The sequence below is a fragment of the Schistocerca nitens genome, chromosome 9, assembly GCF_023898315.1.
Source record: "Schistocerca nitens isolate TAMUIC-IGC-003100 chromosome 9, iqSchNite1.1, whole genome shotgun sequence".
NCBI classification, from domain to species: domain Eukaryota; kingdom Metazoa; phylum Arthropoda; class Insecta; order Orthoptera; family Acrididae; genus Schistocerca; species Schistocerca nitens.
Genome location: NC_064622.1, coordinates 84178520 through 84201011, shown reverse-complemented (window position 1 = coordinate 84201011; position 22492 = coordinate 84178520). Strand labels below are relative to the sequence as shown.

General features: G+C 40.3%; 1 protein-coding gene across 1 annotated transcript in view; it reads right to left on the bottom strand.

The window, feature by feature from the left end:
• The window catches only part of LOC126204023 (uncharacterized), a 135289-nt gene that overhangs the window by 30596 nt on the left and 82201 nt on the right, over positions 1-22492 (bottom strand). The window contains exons 13-15 of the mRNA XM_049938450.1: positions 20808-22118; positions 15230-15587; positions 14393-14800 (exon numbers count right to left, since the gene is read on the bottom strand). Coding sequence (XP_049794407.1) covers positions 14393-14800; positions 15230-15587; positions 20808-22118 — 2077 coding nt within the window. The remainder of the gene's footprint in view (positions 1-14392; positions 14801-15229; positions 15588-20807; positions 22119-22492) is intronic.

The following is a 22492-nucleotide window of genomic DNA, read 5'->3' as shown; positions in this document are numbered from 1 at the left end:
TAACCTGCACAAATCCATCAATGAGGTGGTGAAACAAGTAGTTGAAAAAAAAACCACCCCCAACATTTCTATAACCAGCTATCAACTAAAGAAGGGAACAAAATAATCTACCATCTGGCCAGAGTATGGTGTACAGCAGTTCAGGATATAGAACATTACAGGTGTGTGAAGATAAGAATGGTTGGTGGCTTTAAGTCAAGAGGATTCTGGGACACTGGAGAGAGAGAGAGAGAGAGAGAGAGAGAGAGAGAGAGAGAGAGAGTGTATATTTCAGTGAAATACAAAATACTAAATTCCTCCGTCCACCAGCACCAAAGTGTAATGTCATGACTGAGCCAGTTCTATGTATCACAACATATGAAGTCAAAGCTGTCATTTGTAACATGCAAAATGGAAAAGCCCTAGGATCATACAACTTTCCTGCGGACATAAGCAGGACTGAGGAATTTAATGACAAAGTGATCACATGGTTGGCAGAATTGTTGAACTCCATTATTTATGGAGGCCACATACCTGCCAATATTGGTCATCTAGTATCACATATCACTTTTGAAGGCAAGGGTGAATGTACCAATTACTGTCCAATCTGGCTCCTCTCCCACAATATGAAGATAATCTAACATTTCCTTGAAAAAAGACTGAGGAACACAGTCCAATTCTCAACAAACCAGTGTGGGTTTGTGAAGGGGTTTTGCTGCACACCAGCCGACGGAGGAGAAATTTTGTGAGAACAGAAGATAACTAAATCTCGCCTCTTGACATGGAGAAGGAATCAGATGAATCGGTATCCTCTTTGTGATCTCCAGGTTCCAGACGTTTACATAAACCGGGTAAAACTGCTGCACAACAACGCCAGCAGAACAGTGTGTTAATCTGCAGGATTGACTGACAGCCTCCCTGTGACAGTTTGAGTACATCAAGACTCAGTTGTGTGTCCACCGTTCTTTGCTAGCATAATGGATATCACAATGCATAACATACAGAAATGTGTACCATGAACAATGCTATATGCTGATAAAGTGATGTTTGATACAGATAGCAGGAAGGATCTTGAAACTAATGTCCAAACATGGTATGATTGTTTGCACAGATTTGACCTCCATACAAACATCCACAAGACTGAGTACCTCATAACCATCGAGTCACCACAGACTATAAAAATTAACAGAGCCCCTCTCAAAAAGGTTCTTGACTACAGAGTTATGGTTATGTGAATGAGAATGTGCTACAGGGGCATCACTGGTGTTCTCTGTGACAAGAAGATGCCCCTCTGCCTACAAGACTTACCACACAGCAGTGAGACCTGTCGCATTATACGGTACACAGTGTTGGTCCACAACTGGAAGTAGTAAGAGCTCACTGAATGTCATGGAAATGCAGCTACTGAGAATATAATTAGGCATTCTCTGCTTGACCATATCAGCAATACAACAATTTGACAACAGCTGGAGTGGTTCTCAATGAGAATGGAGATCTAATTGGTATGAACACATTGCATGGACACCACTCACATTCAATCAGCTCAGCCCATCATCTCACTACTGAAGGCCATATACAGCTTGGAACATCTGAATTACAGTGGCAGGACACTGTAAATGCGAGCCTTAGATCAAGAGGCCTACATCTACGGGAAACAGATGGTGTGCATTGATTCAAAATGTAAACACTAGGAAGAAGACTTCTATAATGTCACTAATTTCCCACAATTTATATTCCCCCATATTTACATTCTTTTTTTTAAAAAAAAAGTCCCTTTACAAGTGTAAATAATGGGATTTCATACAATATATAAGAAGGTTGAGAGAGAGAGAGAGAGAGAGAGAGAGAGAGAGAGAGAGAGAGAAATGGGGTTATACCACAAGGATTCGACAGGAAATTCAGTCAGCATTCTGGGTCACAGGGGCACCACAACAAGGTGAAAGAGAAATACATAATAGAGTGTTTTTTTTTCCTTTTCATTACAATTTGAATTATTTGTCATTTGCTGTTTGCTTTCCCTACAATATTTTCTGATCTTTTCACTGAGGATCCCCTCTACCCACCCCCTATCACTTCAAACCCATTTTCTTACCTCTCCTGCCTTCTAAGTTTAACACTTTCCTTCTTTGACATCCATATTTTTTCATAATTTTTTAACTTCTCGGCTCTGGTGTTTAATTTATTATCTGAGATACTTGAGGATCTGTTTTGTTAGTATATTGTCAGGTACTCTGAACAAATGTATAAAATATAATAAACTTATTCCTTTCCTTCTTTTTGTTCTATGTTTTGATATATTTCATCACTGCTTAATAATTTTCAGACTTGTGTGCTTCTTACTGAACATAAAATGTTCATCATAATTCTTTCCTCCCAATATTTCTCGTTTATCTGACCTATAAATCAGCACTAAAAACTCTCTTGCATAGAGGCAGTCTGGTTTCATTAACTGAGTTATAATGTGGTGTCAATGCATTTCTCAAAGTACCATTTTTTTTATTGTAATTAACCCATTTTCATGAATTTTCTCTCCTAACTAAACTTTCTAACTTTTACATAATTTGATACACCTTAAGTGCTAATCTGTGGACCTAATTTTTGTGGCTTGTAAATAATGAAAATTCGTGAATCGAAAAGTGGGTTAGGTGATTTAATTATATTTTTAAGCATTTAATTCATGTTGCAATCCATGATGAGTGTGAATGTTGCTACAAGACAATCAGAGAGGGAGGGGTATATGTAGCCTGTCGGTTGGAATTCCACTGGGGCAACTGTAGTGGGGAATCAAATGGGGAAACTCAGCAAGACTATCCCATGGATATGTACGCTCTGCAAAAAAGGCAAGAGAATCGATGGGCAGGAGGCAAAGACTTGTACCTTTCAGGCTGTATTAGATTACGTGAAATGATCTCTGAACTAGAAAGGTTTAAGGAACTCGGTAAATTAAAAGGTAATGGTTGAAAGGGGAAGAGCTCTTCAGTGTCTTCATCTACATTTGAACTCAGTAATTAATAAGTTTGACTAATTACCTAAAGTAGGTAGGGAAGAGCCTTATCCAGCTGTATGTCACAGTAAGGTGCAGCAGACTCTTAGCAAAGCAAATAAGTATCGGTCATTATCAAATGGGAGTAGGAAGAAAAGAAACTGACAGATTAAAACTGCATCCCAAGTTTCATACCAGGGCACACTCCAGTGCAGAGTGAAAGTTTCATTCAGGAAGAAAAGAGTCTCCGTGCTAGGTGGTAGCCATGACGGGTGTAGATCAGATGGTACAGGAGAAATTAGGAACAGAACACCAGGTCACAAGTATTGTAAAGCTAAGTGCAGGCCTTAGCCAGGTGATAGAAGACTTGGGTAAAAATTTTGACAAAGACGATCAGGTTATCCTAGTATGCGGAGCAGGGAAATTACAGCATTAGGGGTGACCTGAATGAAATACGAACAGCAACTACAAACCTAAGTATGAGTTTTGTGGACGTCCTACAGCATCCTGATGAGCCCTAAGTTAACAGTACTGTGAACCATGTGAGTTGAGGAGGCTGCTGCTTGCTGAAATGGATCTCATATGAGTGCAGTGCCTGTTGCTACAATTGGGAGACAGGAATATACTAGACACAGACTACTCTTGAAGCAAAGATAGTTTGGCTGAGCTTGTTGAGGAAAAAAAGAAAGAAAAAGTGACCTGAAGTCATCAGAGGTGTACCTTTTCAGGTTACAAAGAGGATTCAGGTACCCAGCTAAGAAAGAAAATAACAGAAGAACCCCACAAAATGGTTAAGAACACACAGAAAAGTAAGGTTATGTTTTTTTTTTCCTCAAAACATCAAGAGAGTTGAGTAATAATGCAGAAGAGCTTCTTGTCTGTTTGGAAAATTTAGAGAGCTCTGAAAAGACTGATAAACTTGGGTCTATCGGAGTATCACATAACCACAAAGTTAGAAATGTTAAGATATAACAGATTAAACTCTAGCATCTTATTCATGCAGAACTAATATGGAAAAAGGATGAGATGTTACCTACATTCAGACAGAAAGCAAGTTTGAAAACAATGAGACAAGTAATTTTTTAGTGACCAGCACATTCAAGTGTGTGTTTCTGAATTAATATTGAAAAATAGTTCATTTTTAATTGTACCTGTACATAGATTCCCACTGGGAAATTTTGAATGGTTTATGAGGAATATGGCGTTCTAACTATGCTATTTGTCAGGCAGCAGCAACTAGTTAATAGTCTATGGTGATTTCCATGTAGCATTTCTACAGGATTCTGATAGGTTAAATGATCCTGAAACCTTATTTGGATCCTACAATTTGATCTCAGTAATTAACTTTCCAACATGGTTGGATAAAGACAGTAGGACCCCAACAGATAATGTTTTCTTTGATGAAGCTCGAAGCAAGAAAATAACTCTGCATCCAGTACCAAATGCTTTCTCTGATCATGATGCACAGTTAGGATAAATAAGGTACTGCCATACAGAGTAAATACCACTCAGTGGAAATCAGGAATAGTAATTAATGACTCCAGGACAAATGGTTTGAAGGGTAGATAACAAGAGATGACCTGGCATGAAATTTGTAGAAAACTAAACACTGATATTAAATTTTTTTGAAAATAGAAAGGACATTAAACAGCGTTGTGAAATACCGTGGACCACTAGAGATGCATCAGTTTACAAGAACAAGTAAAGATCCTACAGCTGTTGCACATTACAGGAACTACTTTAAGTTACGAAGAAAAGTTATTTTTTAAAAAAAATCAAGAAACATTAAACAGAAATCAGGAACTCTGGCAACAGACTTAAGGCTATATGGAATGGAATGAAACAAAAAAACAGGACATCAGGTAACAGAAAAAAATCACTATTAATTAAATGGAAGGGCTGAAAATGAAAGGTCGCAGGTAGCAGATATGTTTAATAATCAATTCGTACATGTAGTAGAAAATATGGGTACAACAATTTCATGAGAAAAATCACAGCAGTACAATGAAAATGCAGTTCTCATAAAATTCAGTCATATGAATGTATCACCAACTTCTCCTTGTGAAATTAAGAGAACTGCAGTATATCATCTCACAAAAATAAAATTTCATCTGCATCTTATGTTGTTTCCAACAGGGTACTTGAAATTTGTTCCCATAATTGAGGGCATGCTGAAAGGTAATGCCTGAAAATTTTTTATTCTGTTCTCAAATATTTCCTGAGGTACTACATGTCAGGCATATTACTCTGTCAAATTTCCCACTTCACTGATGAAAGTTGCATCCCTCTGCCACTAGAGGATTCCGAACTATAGCATGTAACCTGACAGAGTTTAACATAACTATATTGGTGCATGAGAAAAGGCAGGCTGTAACTGAATTTCTAACTGCCACAAAGTTTGTCCATACATGGAACACACTCACCTTCAGCATAACATTGACAGACCACACACAACCACTGTGACATATGCAACAATCAGATATCTTGGCTTCACCAACATTGATCATCTGACATACAGTCCTTACTTGGCCCCATCCAATTTCCAACTGTTTCCAAAGCTTGAAGAACACCTGTGAGGATACACTTTTATAGTGATGAAAGTGCTGCAACCAGCGGTGAGGTTGTGGCTGTGTCAACACAGTCAAACATTCTAAAGTACTGGTATCAACAAAATGGTCTCTCACTAGGAGAAATGTGTTCATCACCAGAGAGACTATGTTGAGAAATAAATACGTGGCACAAAGAACAAAGATCTAGGAAGTTGATGAAGTTCGTTCTATTTGAAAAGCTTTAAGAATTTTTGCACCAAAAATTTAGAGGCATTATTTTTCAGCATGCCCTCATAATAAGCCCTGTATTACCTGAAACATGTAACGCGTTTAACTCTAGGCATTTTCCCTGAGGGACTGAAATACGCCATTGTTAAACCCCTCTGTAAGAAAGGTGGTATGAGAAATGCCAGTAACTACCGGCCTGTTTCACTTGCAACATTTTCCAAAATTTTTGAGAAAGTGGTGTGCTTCAGAATAGTATTCTATTTGAGGAACAATAACAACTTTAGCAAGTCACAGTTTGAATTTCAGAAGAGTTGCCCAATTGAAAATGCCATTTACACGTTCACTCACGAAATTTTACAAGCATTAAATAACAAAATAGCACAGGCTGGTATCTTCTGTGATCTACGGTATTTGACTGTGAGAACTATAATTATTCTCCAAGATAAATTGAGATTTTCTGCAACTGACAGTATTGCCAATCAATGAATTATATCATACCTAGCTCAAAGAATGCAAAAAGTTGTACTTAGTTATGCAATCAACACAATCAAGGGAGATTCTTCTGACTGGGGCAAAATCCCACGAGATTTCCCAAGACTCGATCTTATGTCTGCTATTGTTCCCCACATACGTAAACTATCTTCTGTCTAATACACAACAAGAAGAGGTTAGTTCTTTTCACAGATGACATTAGTATTGTCATCAGTCCAAGCATACATACAACTACATTACGGAAGTGGTAAACAATCTTGTTGAAAGTATCACTGACTGGTTCTCTGCGAATGGTCTCACATTCAATTTAGAAAAGAGAGAGCAAGTCCCATTTAGGGGTTCTGCAGCAATGATAAATGTAACACTTGGTGAGGAAATAATAAATATGGTGGAAACTTCAAAATTTTTACGTTTCCATACTGATGAAATTTAAACTGGAAAAAACATGTTTTGGAACTCCTAAAGCAACTTGTTTCAGCCTCATTTACACTTAGAATCACTGCAAATCTATGGGAGAGACAGATCAGTTAAGTTGACGTATTTTGTATATTTCCATTCAATAATGTCGTACAGAATTTTGGGGTAACATATCTTTACGACAGTCTTCATTGCTCAAAAATGAGCTGTAAGAATAATATGTTGCACTTACCCACAATCATCTTGTAGACATCTGTTTAAGAAGAGAAATAAAGAAATTCATTCACCCAAGCAAGCACATCTCAAGCGCACACAACCCCCACTGGGGCAGCTCGGACCAGAATGTCTGGTGTGTGTGTGTGTGTGTGTGTGTGTGTGTGTGTGTGTGTGATGAAGGCTGTGGCCAAAACCTAATGTGTAAGCATGTATCAAAGTAATCAGCAACCAATTGCATAAGAAATTTTTTGGGGGGTACTTAGCACCCTTCTTTAGATGGTTATAGCTACTGTATTATCTGTGAGTGTGAACAATAGGATGCATACAGCAAAATGCCGTGGTCATGTGTTTCATAGTGCCTAGAACCACAGGACCACAGCCGCAATCATGTGGTTCTAGGCACTATGAACTCCATTTTGCTGTATGCATCTTAGTATTGACACAAATAATGCAATAGGTATAACCCTTCTGAAGAAGGGCACTAAGTGCCCAAAACTGGTTATGAAATTAAATTTCTTTTATGCAACTGATTGCTGATTCTTTCGACATATGTACAACTAGGGTTGCTGAGGAGGGATAAAATACTAAAAATAATGTGTCTTTTAATTGTACCTGTCTGCAAATTAGCATGTCATGTTTACAGTAAGCAGCAATCTATTTTTTCCTCACAGTACTGAAGTAGTTAGGTTTTTTGAGTACTGCTTCACAACATATTTATTCCCTCATGACATCTGTTGTAAATAATCCTCTGCAGTTTGAAGGGAAATGACGTACATAATTACAACAGCAAAGCAAAAAATGATAGAACTCCACATTACTGTTGTCTTTAGCATAAAAAGGAATGCACAATGCTGCAACCAAAGTTTGATTACTTACTCTATAATATAAAATGTCTATCAGACAGCAAGGTATGATCTCTAAAAACATACGGATAAAGTTTCTCCTTGACAACCCCTATATTTCACAGAAGAATTTTATTTATTGTAATTTGTAAGATGGTGGTAAGGAATTAAAAACTCTCATCTTATATTTAAAAATAAATAAATAAAAAAGTGAGCATCCAGCCATATTTACAAATGAATGTTATTTGACTAACATGACTCACTCCACACTGTTAAGATTTATCAAGCAAGTGCTCCATGAAACCAACCAACCAATTTATGCCTATTATTAAAATTTAGGTTCTTTTTTCTAACTAGTAAAAATTTTATGTTTATTTGTGGGGACTTAAGGATTTCTATTGGCTACCTGCTCCAAGAAGATTTCATTTCTATGTCTGTTACATTTTCAAACAGTACAGTATCAACAGAAAATACCAGACATTTTACTTTCCATAGAAAAGACACGTCAAGTTACAGCCAGGCACAATTAAAAGACACTCACATATAGCTTTCGGCCACAACCGTCATCAGTCCAGCATCTCGGGCTGGAATGCAACATCACGTGGGATGCAAGTAACAATCTGGAGGAGGTGGGGAAGGGGAAGGGGAGGGGATAGTAGTGTATGGGTGGGGAGAGAGACAGACACTATCTGGTGGAGTTTGCAGTGACTCGACTGCCAGCAGGCGCAGCATCAGGAGATTGTGGAGCAGGGAGGTGAGGGAAAAGAAACAAGAAAGGAGAAGAGCAGGTAAAGACTGACGGATATGCAGGGAAAGACTGGCTGCAAATAATCAGGGTGAATGATGGGAATAGGGAGGAGATGATAGGACAGTCGAGGTGGAAACTGTTGGGTGGAGGATGTGAGGGGCGTACATTACTGTGGGTTCAGGGTGGGATAACTATGGGAGCAGAGAATGTGTTGTAAAGGTTAACTCCCATCTCACAGTTCAGAAAAGCTGGTGGTTGAGCGAAGGATCCAGATGGCTAGGGTAGTGAAGCAGCTATCGAAACTAAATGTGTTATGTTCCGCTGCATGTTTTGCCACAGAGTGGCCTACTTTGCCCTTGACCACAGTTTGGCTTTGCCCATTCATTCTGGTGGACAGTTGGTTGGTAGTTATACCAATAAATAAAACCAGGCAATGATTACAACAGAGCTGGTAAATGACGTGGCTGCTTTCACAGGTGTCCTGGCCCATGATGGGGTATGACTGGAATAAGAAGTGCTGGGTGGGTGGACTGGGCAGGTTTTGCACCTGGGTATTCCACAGGTATAAGATCATTGTGGCAAGGGGTTGGGATTGGGAGTGGCATAGGGGATGGACTAGGATGTTGTGGAGGTTGGGTGGACGACCAAACACCACTTGAGGAGGGGTGGGGAGTATCTCAGGTAGGATGTCTCATTTCAGGGCAAGATTATAGGTAATCAACGCACTGGCAAAAGATGTGGTTCAGCTGTTCCAGTCCAGGGTGGTACTGGGTGACGAAGGGGACACTTGTTTGCGACTGATTTTTGAAGATGGTGGGAGGGGAAATGGCACGGGAGATCTGTTTGCGGACTAGGTCTGGAGGATAGTGCCTGTCTGTGAAGGCCTTGGTGAGACCCTCAGCGTACTGAACAACAGAGTTTTTGTCACTGCAGATATGCTGCCCCAGGTATCCAGGGTACATGGGAGTGATCTTTTGGCATGAAAGGGATGACAGCTGTCTAAATTCAGGTACTGTTGGTGGTTGGTGGGTTTAATGTGGACATAGTGCGGATGGAACCATCTGAGAGGAGGAGGTCAGCATCTAAGAAGATGGTATGAGGAGGACCATGTGAAACAGATTGGAGAGAGGGTGTTGAACTTGTCATGGAATGAAGATAGGGTGTCTTGGCCCTGGGACCATATCATGAAAATATCATCAATGAACCTGCAGCAGACTAGGTATTTGGTGTTTTCAGAGGCTAGGAAGGTCTCCTCTAGATAGCCATAAAAAGGTTGGCATAGGAGGGTGCCATACAGGTGTCCATGGCTGTGCCACAGATTTGTTTATATACCTTCCCTTCAAATGAGAAGTACTTGTGGGTTAGGATAAGGTTAGTAAGGTGTATGATGAATGAAGTAGTGTGTCTGGAGTCTGCAGCACACTAGGAAAGGTAGTGTTCAAGAGCAGTAAGATCATGGGCATGAGGGGTTGGTGTAAAGAGGGGTGGCATCAATATGATAAGTAGGGATTCAGAAGGTACAGGGGTGGGGATGGTGGAGGGTCGGTGAAGGAAGTGGTTGATGTGTTTGATATGGGAGGCTAGATTACAGGCAATTGATTGGAGGTATTGGTCACTCAGTGCCGAAATTCTTTCAGTGGGGACACAATAACCAGCCACAATGGGACATCCAGGATTGCTGGGTTTGTGGATTTTTGGGAGCATGTAGAAGGTGGGGTGCTGGGTGTCATAGGGGTGACGAGAGGAACAGATTCAGTGGAGATGTTCCGGGAAGGGCCTAAGGTTTTAAGCAGGGATTGGAGTTTGTGTATGACTTCTGGGATGGGATCACCATGGCAGAGTTTATAGGTGGAGGAGTCCGATAATTGGCAGAGACCTTCTGCCAGGTAGTCACAGTAATTTGTAACAGTGGTGAAACCTTTGTCTGAAGGTAGGACGATTAGGTCAGGATATGTTCTGAGGTTGAGTGTGGCTGTTTCTTCTTTTACTGAAACGTTGGTGTTCTGAGGAAGGGGCCTGGGGAGTGATGGCAAGGCTAAGTTGGAGGTAAGGAATTCCTGGAAGGTGACCAGCAAGTGGTTACGTAGGGGGGGAGGGGGGGGGGGATTATGGTTGGATCGTGATATGAACTGTAAGAGGCATGGTTCAATGTTGAAAGTAGGGTGATTTTGGTGGGAGGGATTGGTGGCAAAGAAGTGCTCACATGGCAGCGATTGGGAGGAGGAAATAGGTCTTTGACAAATCCAGCATGGTTAAATTTGGATGTAGCGCTAAAGGTGAGCCCTTTGGATAGGACTGAAACTTCTGTGGAGCTGAGGGTTTTGGTGGAAAGGTTAACAACAATGTCAAGGGAATGTTTTAGTTCTGGATTTCATGGAGGGTTGGTAGGGAGTTTTGGGGGATGCAGCAAGCTCAAAAGATCAGTTAGGCAGGGATTACCTGCTATGAGGGGTGGACAAGAAGGATGACTGTGGGTACGATAGGGGTTAGATAGCGGTACCCTGAGGTGGCAGTGGGAAATCATCCACAGAGGTGGTGTCTGGAATGCCCCTCCAGGTGCTGCAGTGACAAAAACTCCTTTGCTCAGTATGCTGATGGTCTTCCAAAGGCCTTCACAGGCAGGCACTACCCCCAAACCTAGTCTGCAAACAGACCTCCCATGCCATTTCCTATCACACCCCAATCCACTCACCACCCCCAAAGACTAGCCACAAAGGAGTGTCCCCTTTGCCACCCAGTACCACCCCAGACTGTTACAACTGAACCCTATCCTTCGCCAGGGGTCCTGAAATGTGGGGCATCCTACCCCGAGACACTCCCACCCCACCTAAAGTGGTGTTCTGTCACCTACCCATCCTCCACAACATCTTAGTCCATTCCTATGCCACTCCCAATCCCAACCCATTGCTACAATGATCTTGTAACTGTGGAAGACCCAGGTGCAAAACCTGACCAATCCACCCACCCAGCAGTTCCTATTCCAGTCCTGTCACAGGTTTACCCTACCTCCCCAGGTGCCAGTGTGAAAGCAGCCATGTCATTTACCAGCTCTGCTGCAATCATTGCACAGCTTTTTATACTGGTATGACTACCAACCAACTGTCCACCAGAATGATTGGCCACCGCCAAACTGTGGTCAAGAGCAAAGTAGACCACCCTGTGTACAACGTGCAGCTGAACATAACACACTTTATTTCAATGGCTGCTTCACTATCTGAGCCATCTGGATCCTTCCCTCAACCACCAGCTTTTCTTAACTGTGAGATGGGCGTTATCCTTACAACACATTCTCTGCTCCCAAAGTTATGCCAGCCTGAACCTATAGTAATGTACAGCCTTCACATCCTCCACCCAATAGTTTCCACCCCGTCTGTGCTATCATCTCCTCCCTATTCTCATCTACCACCCTGTTTATTTGCAGCCTTCTGCCAACAGATCCACTGACGCTACACCTGCTGGCAGTCTAGTCACTGCACACTCCATCAGACAGCGTTCGTCTCTCCCCCACCCGTACACTACAATCCCTTCCAATTCCCCTTCCCCTTCATCTTCACCTTCTCCTTCTCTACCCCCTCCAGATTGCTGCTTGCATCCCTCATGTTTGCATTCCGGATGAGATGCTGGAGTTGCAGTCGTGTGCACTTGACATATGCTTGCTTTTTGTGTGTGTGTGTGTGTGTGTGTGTGTGTGTGTGTGTGTTTTACTGACGAAGGCTGTGGCCGAAAGCTGTAAGTGAGCATCTTAACTGGGCCTGCTTGCAGCTCGACTTGTCTTCAGTACCGTAAGCCGCAATCTGTCTTTTCCTTTTGATACACATTTTACTTTGATACATTAATTTCTTCTACCCAGCTTTAGTCTCATTAGTGATATTCTTGTAACTTTCCATTACGAAGTCTATTTATTTTCCAAAATAATCAATTTTTGAAAACATAATGTAATTGGAACGATACAAAATCCACTCACCAAGTGGCAGCAGGAGAACACACATATAAAAGGAATTACGTATGTGAACTTTCTGAGCCAGTGGCTCCTCCTTCTGGCAGAAGAGTTGAAGGGAAACAAAGAGGAGTGAAGGAGAAGACTGGTGAGGTTTAGCAAAAGGGATTAAGTTCGGAAAAGTCACCCAGAACCCCAGGTGATGGGTTTGTTTGTCAAAAATTGTCTTAAGTATTTCACAGATTAGTTCTACCAGTTTAGATGACTAAATTCTTTGGTTTCTTTATTTATGGCTTCTCATCAAAAGAGTCAATTATCTCTTTGAAACCAACACATATTTTTAATTCAGTAAACTGCAGTGAATTTTAGACTTCAATTTTAATATTTATCCTATGCAGGACCTGTCTTTCTTGCAAACATTTTGATATTCATTTAATTGGATGTTCACTGAGTTTTTTCAGATGTATTCAGCAGAATTTTTTAGAAGTATTCAATAGGTTGCTGGTAAGGAAGCTATTCCTATGTAATTATCGATTCTTTTCTTGATACTTTGTTACCAATCACCTTTATTTATTTTTCAATCCTTGAACTATCATTTTGTTTATCAACAACTGAGTTAAAACACCTGTGAAGTTTTAAGATTCCATTCAAGAAACCATGATTCTTCATCTATGGGATGGAGGGTAAGATCAGCAGAAAGTCCTACCATAAAAATAAATTTTTTCAAAGTTTTAGTTGTTTCAAATCTGAGGATAAATTGAAATTTTGGTGGACCTTTGTCCATATCATGAGGACCACAAAACATTTTCCAATAGCTTTTGCACAGCTTATTCGTTACAAAATTTTCAAATCTGCATTGTACTGGTTAGCAACTGTGCATTTTTCTACAGAGTAACTGCATGAATTCACAATAATAAACTTGTGTGACACATGTTCCTTATGGAACTCCTATCTGTCATGACAATCAATTCGTGATTGCTAGTGAAGATGATCACTTGTTTGATCTTTGCCCATTTTTGTCACAGGGAAAGTGTACCTCTAAGTAGTGGGACTGTGGTTTTAACTCTGGCTTAAAATCTAGCACACAATTCAACAACTGAAAGAATATGATGTAAGAATGCTTCAAATTACAAGTTCTGTAAGGCTGCAAGTCCAGATATTTCTGTTTCTCTTCAGCAGTCAAAAAATGAGAGCTTCCATTCTGTACAAACTTTTCCCTTAGTTTAAACAATTTTTCAGAATTTTGGATACTGGACTGGTGGTATCCCTGTGATTTTTCAAATTTCATCAGTTGCCACACTACAATCTTCTTCAAGGTTGTCTGTCATAAGTTTTAAACTCTATTAATACATTGACATTTTCAGCCTTCCTCATCGTAACTGTACAACCACCATGCAAATAATAAGAAGAAACAGATACAGTGCATGGTTTACTCACTGATAATATAATTTAAAAGCACTGTGAGTGCCTGCCAGATTTTTACTACAAAATTTCAATTTTAATGCACAACTTTCAATCTTTAACAATTCTTTAGCGTATGCAAAGTGTACAAGTTCCACTATAAGCTCACATTACTTACAAACAGAGGACACTACACATGAAAAGAAACCACTGCTTCTTCCTCCAGCTTTCAACTGCCCCATAGTTAATTTTCACTATTGTTGTGCCATCCATGCTCTCTGTTGCAAATGTGTGGGTTCATTTACAAAATATCCCTTGTAGAGAGTGACAAAAAGCTAATCCTAGTAATTTGGCGAACTGGGTCACATGGTATATATCAAAGGCTACCAAATCTTACACCTTATGCATGTGTCTAGCAACATACCAAGGTCGCCCCTACCTCCCTCTTCTGGTAGGTTTACATTTTTTGTCTTTTTATTTGGTTGTAGTTTTATGCCATCCCAAGTAAATGAAAAAGCAATTTTTCAAATAACTTCAAGCATGGAAACAAGTGACTGGATAATTAACCACTGTCCATGAGGAATTAACAGTAATACTCACCCGTAGTTGTTGATTCTGTTGAGGTCTGGGCTTGGGCGGCCTCACTCTCTCTTATCACAACAACAAAAGCTCTCTTTTCTGGGTGCCGGTCAACAAGGTGTCTCTCTACTATATGTCGCTGGAAGTGAAAGTATGGACAGTGAGCACAACCATAAAGGCGGTCGCCATGCATACGTAAATGAGCACCCAGCCTTTCAAGAGGAACTTCAGGCGCAGAAGGTGGACAATGAGGGCAGCGATAGACTACTTCATCCAGGTGTAATGCACGGAGGTGATGCCGCAACATTGCCTCGCTACAGGTAAGGTAGCTGCAACCTGCTGCACTACAAACATATCTTCTGTGCTCTTCCACATATTGTGGTACAACGTATTGTTGCTGTTGCAACTGTCCCTCTTCATTAGCTGCACCTACAAACAAGTCAATCCATTACAACACACACTGCTGGCACTTCAACTAAATTATATTTTTATTGTTTATCTTTCACCTCTGCTGATACAAGGAGATTGTAAAAATTATTCCAAATATTTCCTAGTTGTCCCTTACTCCTCACAAATTGTTTAAATGTGCTTCATAGATTCAATATACATTTCTGCACAGCTAATGAATACTACAGATATTTATTGAAAACCAAAGAATAATTATTTTCCTTCTTTCCAAGACAGTTTCACAACTCTTATCAGAATTGTTTAACCCAATCCCAGATCTTAAATAACTAGTATCTTGTAAAAAATTTTAGTAAGGAAAGTATCACCAATAAGATTTTATATTCACACTGCTCTTCAGACAATTATCCATATTGTAATGACAATGGCTGAAGTGAAGAAAATAAAACCTACCAGCAGTCACTGCAGTGCCAGAACTGCTACTGGTCCCTGAGGTGGTTGGCTTTGGAACGCCAATATTAGAACTGGCAGCCAGATTAGTCATTTTGTCAAACATTTTTTCATTCCGTTCCAGGCATGGAACAGGATTTACAACCTCCACTGTGGGAATGTCTGCAGGGTCAACATCTGGATCCAAATGCAGGCCTAAATGTCGCTTCATGTTGCTACGCACTTTCGTTTTGAAAGAGCAAACTGAACACTCTATAGGATCTTTTAGAATTGCACTCATTGGCAGTAGATGTATCTCCTCTGGTCGATAAATGGTTTTGATCACACGGCCAGTTGGGTTACGTTTTGGTCTTCCTTTTCCCTGAAAAGCAAGACTTCACTATTTAGTTTGCATTTTAGTCTAAAGTATTTGCCAGAAGTCCTTTCGAACTATTTGTCTGGCAAATGTATGACATGTTCAGTAACTGTTATGTCAGCATACTTAGATATCAGAGAAAACTACTACATATTTCTTAAAATTGTGAGAAACAACAACATCAACTCTTAGAGGAACACACAATTGAAGACAAAAGCAAATTTTACAAATAAAGGAAAATCAAATACAGGAATGTTACATTCTGAGTACCCTCGGTTTGGATACTGCATGTTTGGCTATTAATCCACATTCCCTGGGTTCCCATTTTGATCTTTGCCATGCAAATATTCTTAATAAAAATAATCAGCTACAGCAGCCGAATCTATCTAGTACAAGAAGTCCCCCCTCCTCCTGCTAATGGCTTTGTCAAAAACGGGGTTGAGGATAGAGTACAGGGTCGGTTATTATCTTGCCCTTTGGGTGGCAAAGCTCTCCTAGGCAGAAGAAACAGTAACAACCAACAGTTTGAGGATGCAGCAGGCAATTGAAACCATTACTTTACACATAGGAAATGTAGCCTCTAACTAAAAAAGTTTGATGACGATTTTTCCAGTGGTAAAATATTCTATTTTGGTCTCCTAATTCAATCTTTGGGAGGTGTCTACCACGTGGGGGGTAGGGAGGCGAACTGACCTTCTGTTCAAGTTTTTTAACTGTCACTGAAAATGAATGGATAATGTACGCAGCCATGGTCTATTATTGCTCCTCTTTCTGTTATTTACAATACCTGCTTCTTCTTCTTCTTCTTCTTCTTCTTCTTCTTCTTCTTCTGCTGCTGCTGCTTTTACGGCCTCACTGGAGCACTTCAGTCAATCATTTTCTGGTCGTCTTCAGTAAGTATTCTTTTCGAATTACCTAGTACTTTTTCATCCAGTGTTCTGGGGTTTTCTGTTATTGCTACAGAAATACCCTTTTTATTGTAGGTCATGTCTCTCTTTTTGGTTGACATATTATTTTTATGTTTTTCAGTGTCTTTAAATTTTCTATTTTGCAAATTGTTCAGGGTTAATTCTAGTTCTTCCATATCTTCCCTAATTTCCTATATCCATCTTACCTGTTGCATCAGGTTCCAAAGTTTCTCTATAATTTTTCTTGATAATCTGGTTTCTGGTGTCCTCAATAATGTAGGTGGGGGGAATGTCCTATAGTACCTGTAATGGGCTCCAGTTTGTTAAGTACCACTTCATTTGGCACTAACCACCATTGTACATTTCTTTGATGTTTCTTATTTATGTTTGTTTTAGTTATTCTTCTCTCTACTTTTAGGATTTGGTCCATTATTTTTCTCTTAGTGAATTTGAAAAGTTTCATTTTGGTATGTCACCTCTCGTTGAACCATCAACTTACATTGTTTTGATTGAGAGACACTTTTATTGTATGTAGACCATGTTAATTTTTGAGCTTTATTAATTTTATTAGTTCTTTCTTGCCATACAGGTTTCACATCCAAGTTGTGTGTTATAATTTCTCCCAGGTATTTAAACTGTTCCACTGCTTTTAATTTCCTGTTATTTACTGCTATGTGGCTGATTACTAGATGATCTGCTACTGTTATCTCAGTCTTTTTGAATAATCATCTAGAGCCCTATTTTTTGTGCTATATTTTGTAGGTCTGTTATTTGATTTCTAGCTTCTTGAACGTTATTTTGCTAGTAATGCTAAGTCATCTGTGAATTACAAACAATTTAAGTTTATCTGATCTTCCTAGGTTTCAATTCTTACATTTTTAGGATTTTCCTTGTACCATTCCCTCATCATGTACTCCACACCACAGTTGGAATGTAATGGCAATAAACCATCTCCCTGTCTTACCCTGTTTCAATCATAAACAGATCAGATTTTTCTCCTCTGAACATTACATTAGATTTGGTGTTTGTGAAGTGTTAATTTTATCATTTTTATTAATTTGGAATGGAGCCTGAAATTCCTTAGTATCTTCATCTTTGAAGATATGTGTACACAACTATAAGCTTTCTCGAAGTCTGCAATGGTAATGACTTCTTCTTGTTTTTTTTCCCCCTTCTTTCTTAGCAGCCCATTACCAAATTGAAAGTGATTATCAGTTGTGGGCAGCTTCTACATGGCCTAAAGCTTCCTTGGTATTATTCTAAAATTTTTATCTTTACATACATAGTGAAAGCCCAAATCCAGATAACGTGGCTGCCAGAATAACTCCCCCTCGCACCCCCCTCAGATTTAGTTATAAGTTGGCACAGTGGATAGGCCTTGATAAACTGAACACAGATCAATTGAGAAAACAGGAAGAGGTTGTGTGGAACTGTGAAAAAATAAGCAAAATATACAAACTGAGTAGTCCATGGGCCACATAAGCAACATAATGGACAATGTGAGCTTAGGAGCGCCGTGGTCCCGCGGTAGCGTGAGCAGCTGCAGAACGAGAGGTCCTTGGTTCAAGTCTTCCCTCGACTGAAAATTTTACTTTCTTTATTTTTGCATAGTTATTATCTGTCCGTTCGTTCATTGACATCTCTGTTCACTGTAATAAGTTTAGTGTCTGTGTTTTGCGACCGCATCGCAAAACCGTGCGATTAGTAGACGAAAGGACGTGCCTCTCCAATGGGAACAGAAAACATTTGATCGCAAGGTCATAGGTCAACCGATTCCTCCACAGGAACACACATCTGATATATTCTATACGACACTGGTGACGGCATGTGCGTCACATGACAGGAATATGTTGTCGACCCACCTAACTTGTACACTTGGCGAATGGGTAAAAAGATTCTTCTACCTTGCCCGATTAAAGTTTTCTTGTGGATGTGATAATCACTCCCAAAAAAGTGATGAAAACATAAGAGTTTGTCACATAAACTGAAAATAAAAAATTAAACTTTTCACTCGATGGAAGATTTGAACCAAGGACCTTTCGTTCCGCAGCTGCTCACGTTACCACGAGACCACGGCGCTCCTGCGTTCCCATCGTCCTTAATGCTGCCTATCTTCCCTTGAACTACTCAGTTTGTATATTTTGCTTATTTTTTCACAGTTCCACACAACTTCTTCCTGTTTTCTCAATTGATCTGTGTTCAGTTTTTCAAGGCCTATCCACTGTGCCAACTTATAACTAAATCTGAGGGGGGTGCGATGGGGAGGTTCCCTTGTCAGTATGCAACCTGCTGTGGTAGAGTGTGGTCCGTGTTTCCGCTACTTTGCTTTCTGTGACGTGTCAAAATATGCGCTGCAATAGAAAATTGCCCTCTCCTCCCCCCCCCCCCCCCTAAACGTGTGAGGTGTGTTCTGTGATTTGGTATTTGTTGGCGAAAGACTGCAAACCAATGGAAGTTTATAGCGACTTTTCTGATATGTACGGAAATGGAATAATGAATGAAAGCCGACTGAGACAATGACGCACTTACGTTAGAAATGGCCGTACCAATGTTCACGATGAGGACCACAGTGATGCCGGCCGGTGTGGCCAAACGCTTCTAGGCGCTTCCGTTTGGAACCTCGCGACCGCTACGGTCGCAGGTTCGAATACTGCCTCGGGCATGGATGTGTGTAATGTCCTTAGGTTAGTTAGGTTTAAGTAGTTCTAAGTTCTAGGGGACTCATGACCTCAGATGTTAAGTCCCATAGTGCTCACAAGGGAACCTCCCCATCGCACCCCCCTCAGATTTAGTTATAAGTTGGCACAGTGGATAGGGCTTGAAAAACTGAACACAGATCACTCGAGAAAACAGGAAGAAGTTGTGTGGAACCGTGAAAAAAATTAGTAAAATATACAAACTGAGTAGTCCATGTGCAAGATAGGCAACATCAAAGAGAATTTAAGATCAGGAGCGCCGTGGTCCCGTGGTAAGCGTGAGTAGCTGTGGAGCGAGAGGTCCTTGGTTCAAGTCTTCTCTCAACTGAAAATTTTACTTTCTTTATTTTCGCAAAGTTATGATCTGTCCATTTGTTCATTGACTTCTCTGTTCACTGCAATAAGTTTAGTGTGTGTTTTGCGACCGCACCGCAAAACCGTGCGATTAGTAGACGAAAGGACGTGCCTCTCCAATGGGAACCGAAAACATTTGATCGCAAGGTCATAGGTCAACCGATTCCTCCACGGGAAAACACGTCTGATACATTCTATACGACACTGGTGACCGCATGTGCGTCACATGACAGGAATATGTTGTCGACCCATCTAACTTGTACACTTGGCGAATGGGTAAAAAGATTCTTCTACCTTGCCCGATTAAAGTTTTCTTGTGGATGTGATAATCACTTCCAAAAAAGTGATGAAAACATAAGAGTTTGTCACATAAACTGAAAATAAAAAATTAAACTTTTCACTCGAGGGAAGACTTGAACCTAGGACCTCTCATTCCGTAGCTGCTCTCGCTAACCACAGGACCACAGCGCTCCTTGACTGCCAGTGTCCTTGATGTTGCTTATCTTGCGCATGGACTACTCAGTTTGTATATTTTACTAATTTTTTTCATAGTTCCACACAACTTCTTCCTGTTTTCTCGATTGATCTGTGTTCAGTTTTTCAAGGCCTATCCACTGTGCCAACTTATAACTAAATCTGAGGGGGATGCGATGGGGAGGTTCCCTTGTTAGTTCCCCAAGTTGATGTTTTTAAAAGTGAGATGAATCAATGGAACTCTCACTTGAAGCTACAAAAAACTGAAGTCAGTCAGTGATCAGAAACTCTGAGAAAGCCTTATTCAACTGGATGGGGGATATGCCACAGAGCTTTTTCACTTTGTGTACCATTTCAGCAGCCATTTGCTTTATTTGTGCGCAGGAAAATTTATAGGTGACAGTTTTTTCTAAAGGTTTCTATCATTCTCACCCATTCTCACAATCTAAGTGATTTGGCCACCAACCCCACAGCAACGTTCCACTATCGCACTAACCACTACTGCCTGCTGGGACGTATCCAGTAACAAGAGAGACGATGTGCTGACCAGTCCACTGTTTTGAAACCCACCTAACATCACCAGAGCATCATGAGCTGACTGCCATTCAGTACTACAGACAAACACACAGGTGAAAGATGTAATTGCCCTGAAAAATTTTCGTTAAAAGTAAAACAAAGGAAAATTTATTTACAGTACTAAGCAACAAAATCATCTTTACAAGGCATTCCTAAGTATCGTGGTAGTAGATTAAAGTAAAACTATTAGTTATTTTCCAAAAAGAACTGAATATTACCTTTGGACAGACTACAAACATATCCGTCTCATGGTTATTGAGAAAACGGTCAACTGGTACTGTTTCTGTACAGGACACTTTATGTTGATGTTTGAGGTGCTTGGCAACAGCTGTTGGAGCCGTAGCACGGTATGTACACAGAGCACATGAGTATCGTGGTACACCATGGATTCTTAGATGGTCAACCAATGTGTTGAAAGCTTTGAAAGGGCGAGAGCAATGGGGACACCTGAGAACACCTTCACGTGACAAATCACACACACACAAATGCTCCCGTAACTGAGATGCTGTTGCTGCCCGGTATTCACAGCGTGCATTGCCACACAAATACAAGTCCTCTCCTGTAAGACCCGAGGCCATAAACTGCTTCCGCTGGTCTCCTTGTATTACACTGTCCTCTGTCATGGCAGATCCCTCAGAGGCCTGGATTGTTTGTGGTTTAACTGCACCATAGGTAGTGTTCACAGACTCTGCGCAAGAATTTGTTTCAGACTCAGAATCAATGTTAGATCCACTCTCTGCATTCTGAATGGAAATTTTAGTAGTAAATTTGTTTGGTGTGGACCCAAGAAATGCTTCACAGTTTGTGTGTTCCTGTGCAAGTTCACTTTCTTTTGCTGTAGCTTCTGGGCATGACTTTGTCAATAAGATTACTGAATCAGATGAATTTTGGCTGTCTGTTTCTTTTATCAATTCATTCACAGAGTTCTTCAACTTATTAACTGGAGATTCTTTTCCTGGGTGTGACATTCTAAGTTTACAGCTACCTTTGCAAGCCACATGACTACATTGTTTACCCTTCGTAGCAAGCTGATAATAAAGTACCTGAACATCATCATCCTCATCCACACCATCATCATGATCATCATCATCATCGTCGTCATTATTCTCCACAGCTTGTTCCTTACAAGGAGAACTGTCGGAAACCTCTCCTTTTATATTTGCTTCTTGCAATGCAGATGAGTCTTTCGGTAATGGCACAGGGGCAATTCCTGGTAATGCAGCTTTTTCTGGAATGTCAGCTACTTCACTCTCTTGAGCAGCTTCTGTTTCTTGATTTTCTACAATTTCAAATGAAGCATTCTGTACAGCATCAATTATCTCATTTTCAGTCATTTGACTAAATAAAACCTGTGGAGCTTGATTTGTACCAGCATCATCTTCCTGGGCACACATTTCAGACTGAATGCTTGTCACCACTCCTCCAGCAACAGGAGCTGACTCTGAAGGTCTGCTTATAACATCACCTGATACAGACTGGTCCAAACTCACAATCTTTAGCCGGTTAACATCACCACCAGGTGCGGATTGCTGCAACAAAGTACAACGAATAAATGTATCAGATGTTGTGCTCGACAAATCATCAAAACATTCCTTTGTTAAATTCAATGGACTTACAGTAAAAATTAATATTAGGAACCACACTCCATAGTTCATCAACACGTGAATACACAGTAACTCAATAACAATTTCATTCAGTAAATGAGACTTTTTAGCACAACACATTACTCAACTGACAAAGGCAACTTGCAAAATTTGGAGCTAATTTTATTCCTTGTTACAAATCAGTTCTACATTTTGCACCTTCAGCCTGCCACTTGCCCTGACACAATCATCAAAGTTTCAAGTCAGATATTGGAAGCATGGCAATTAATAAATCTTCCATATTATCCAAGGTTTCACAG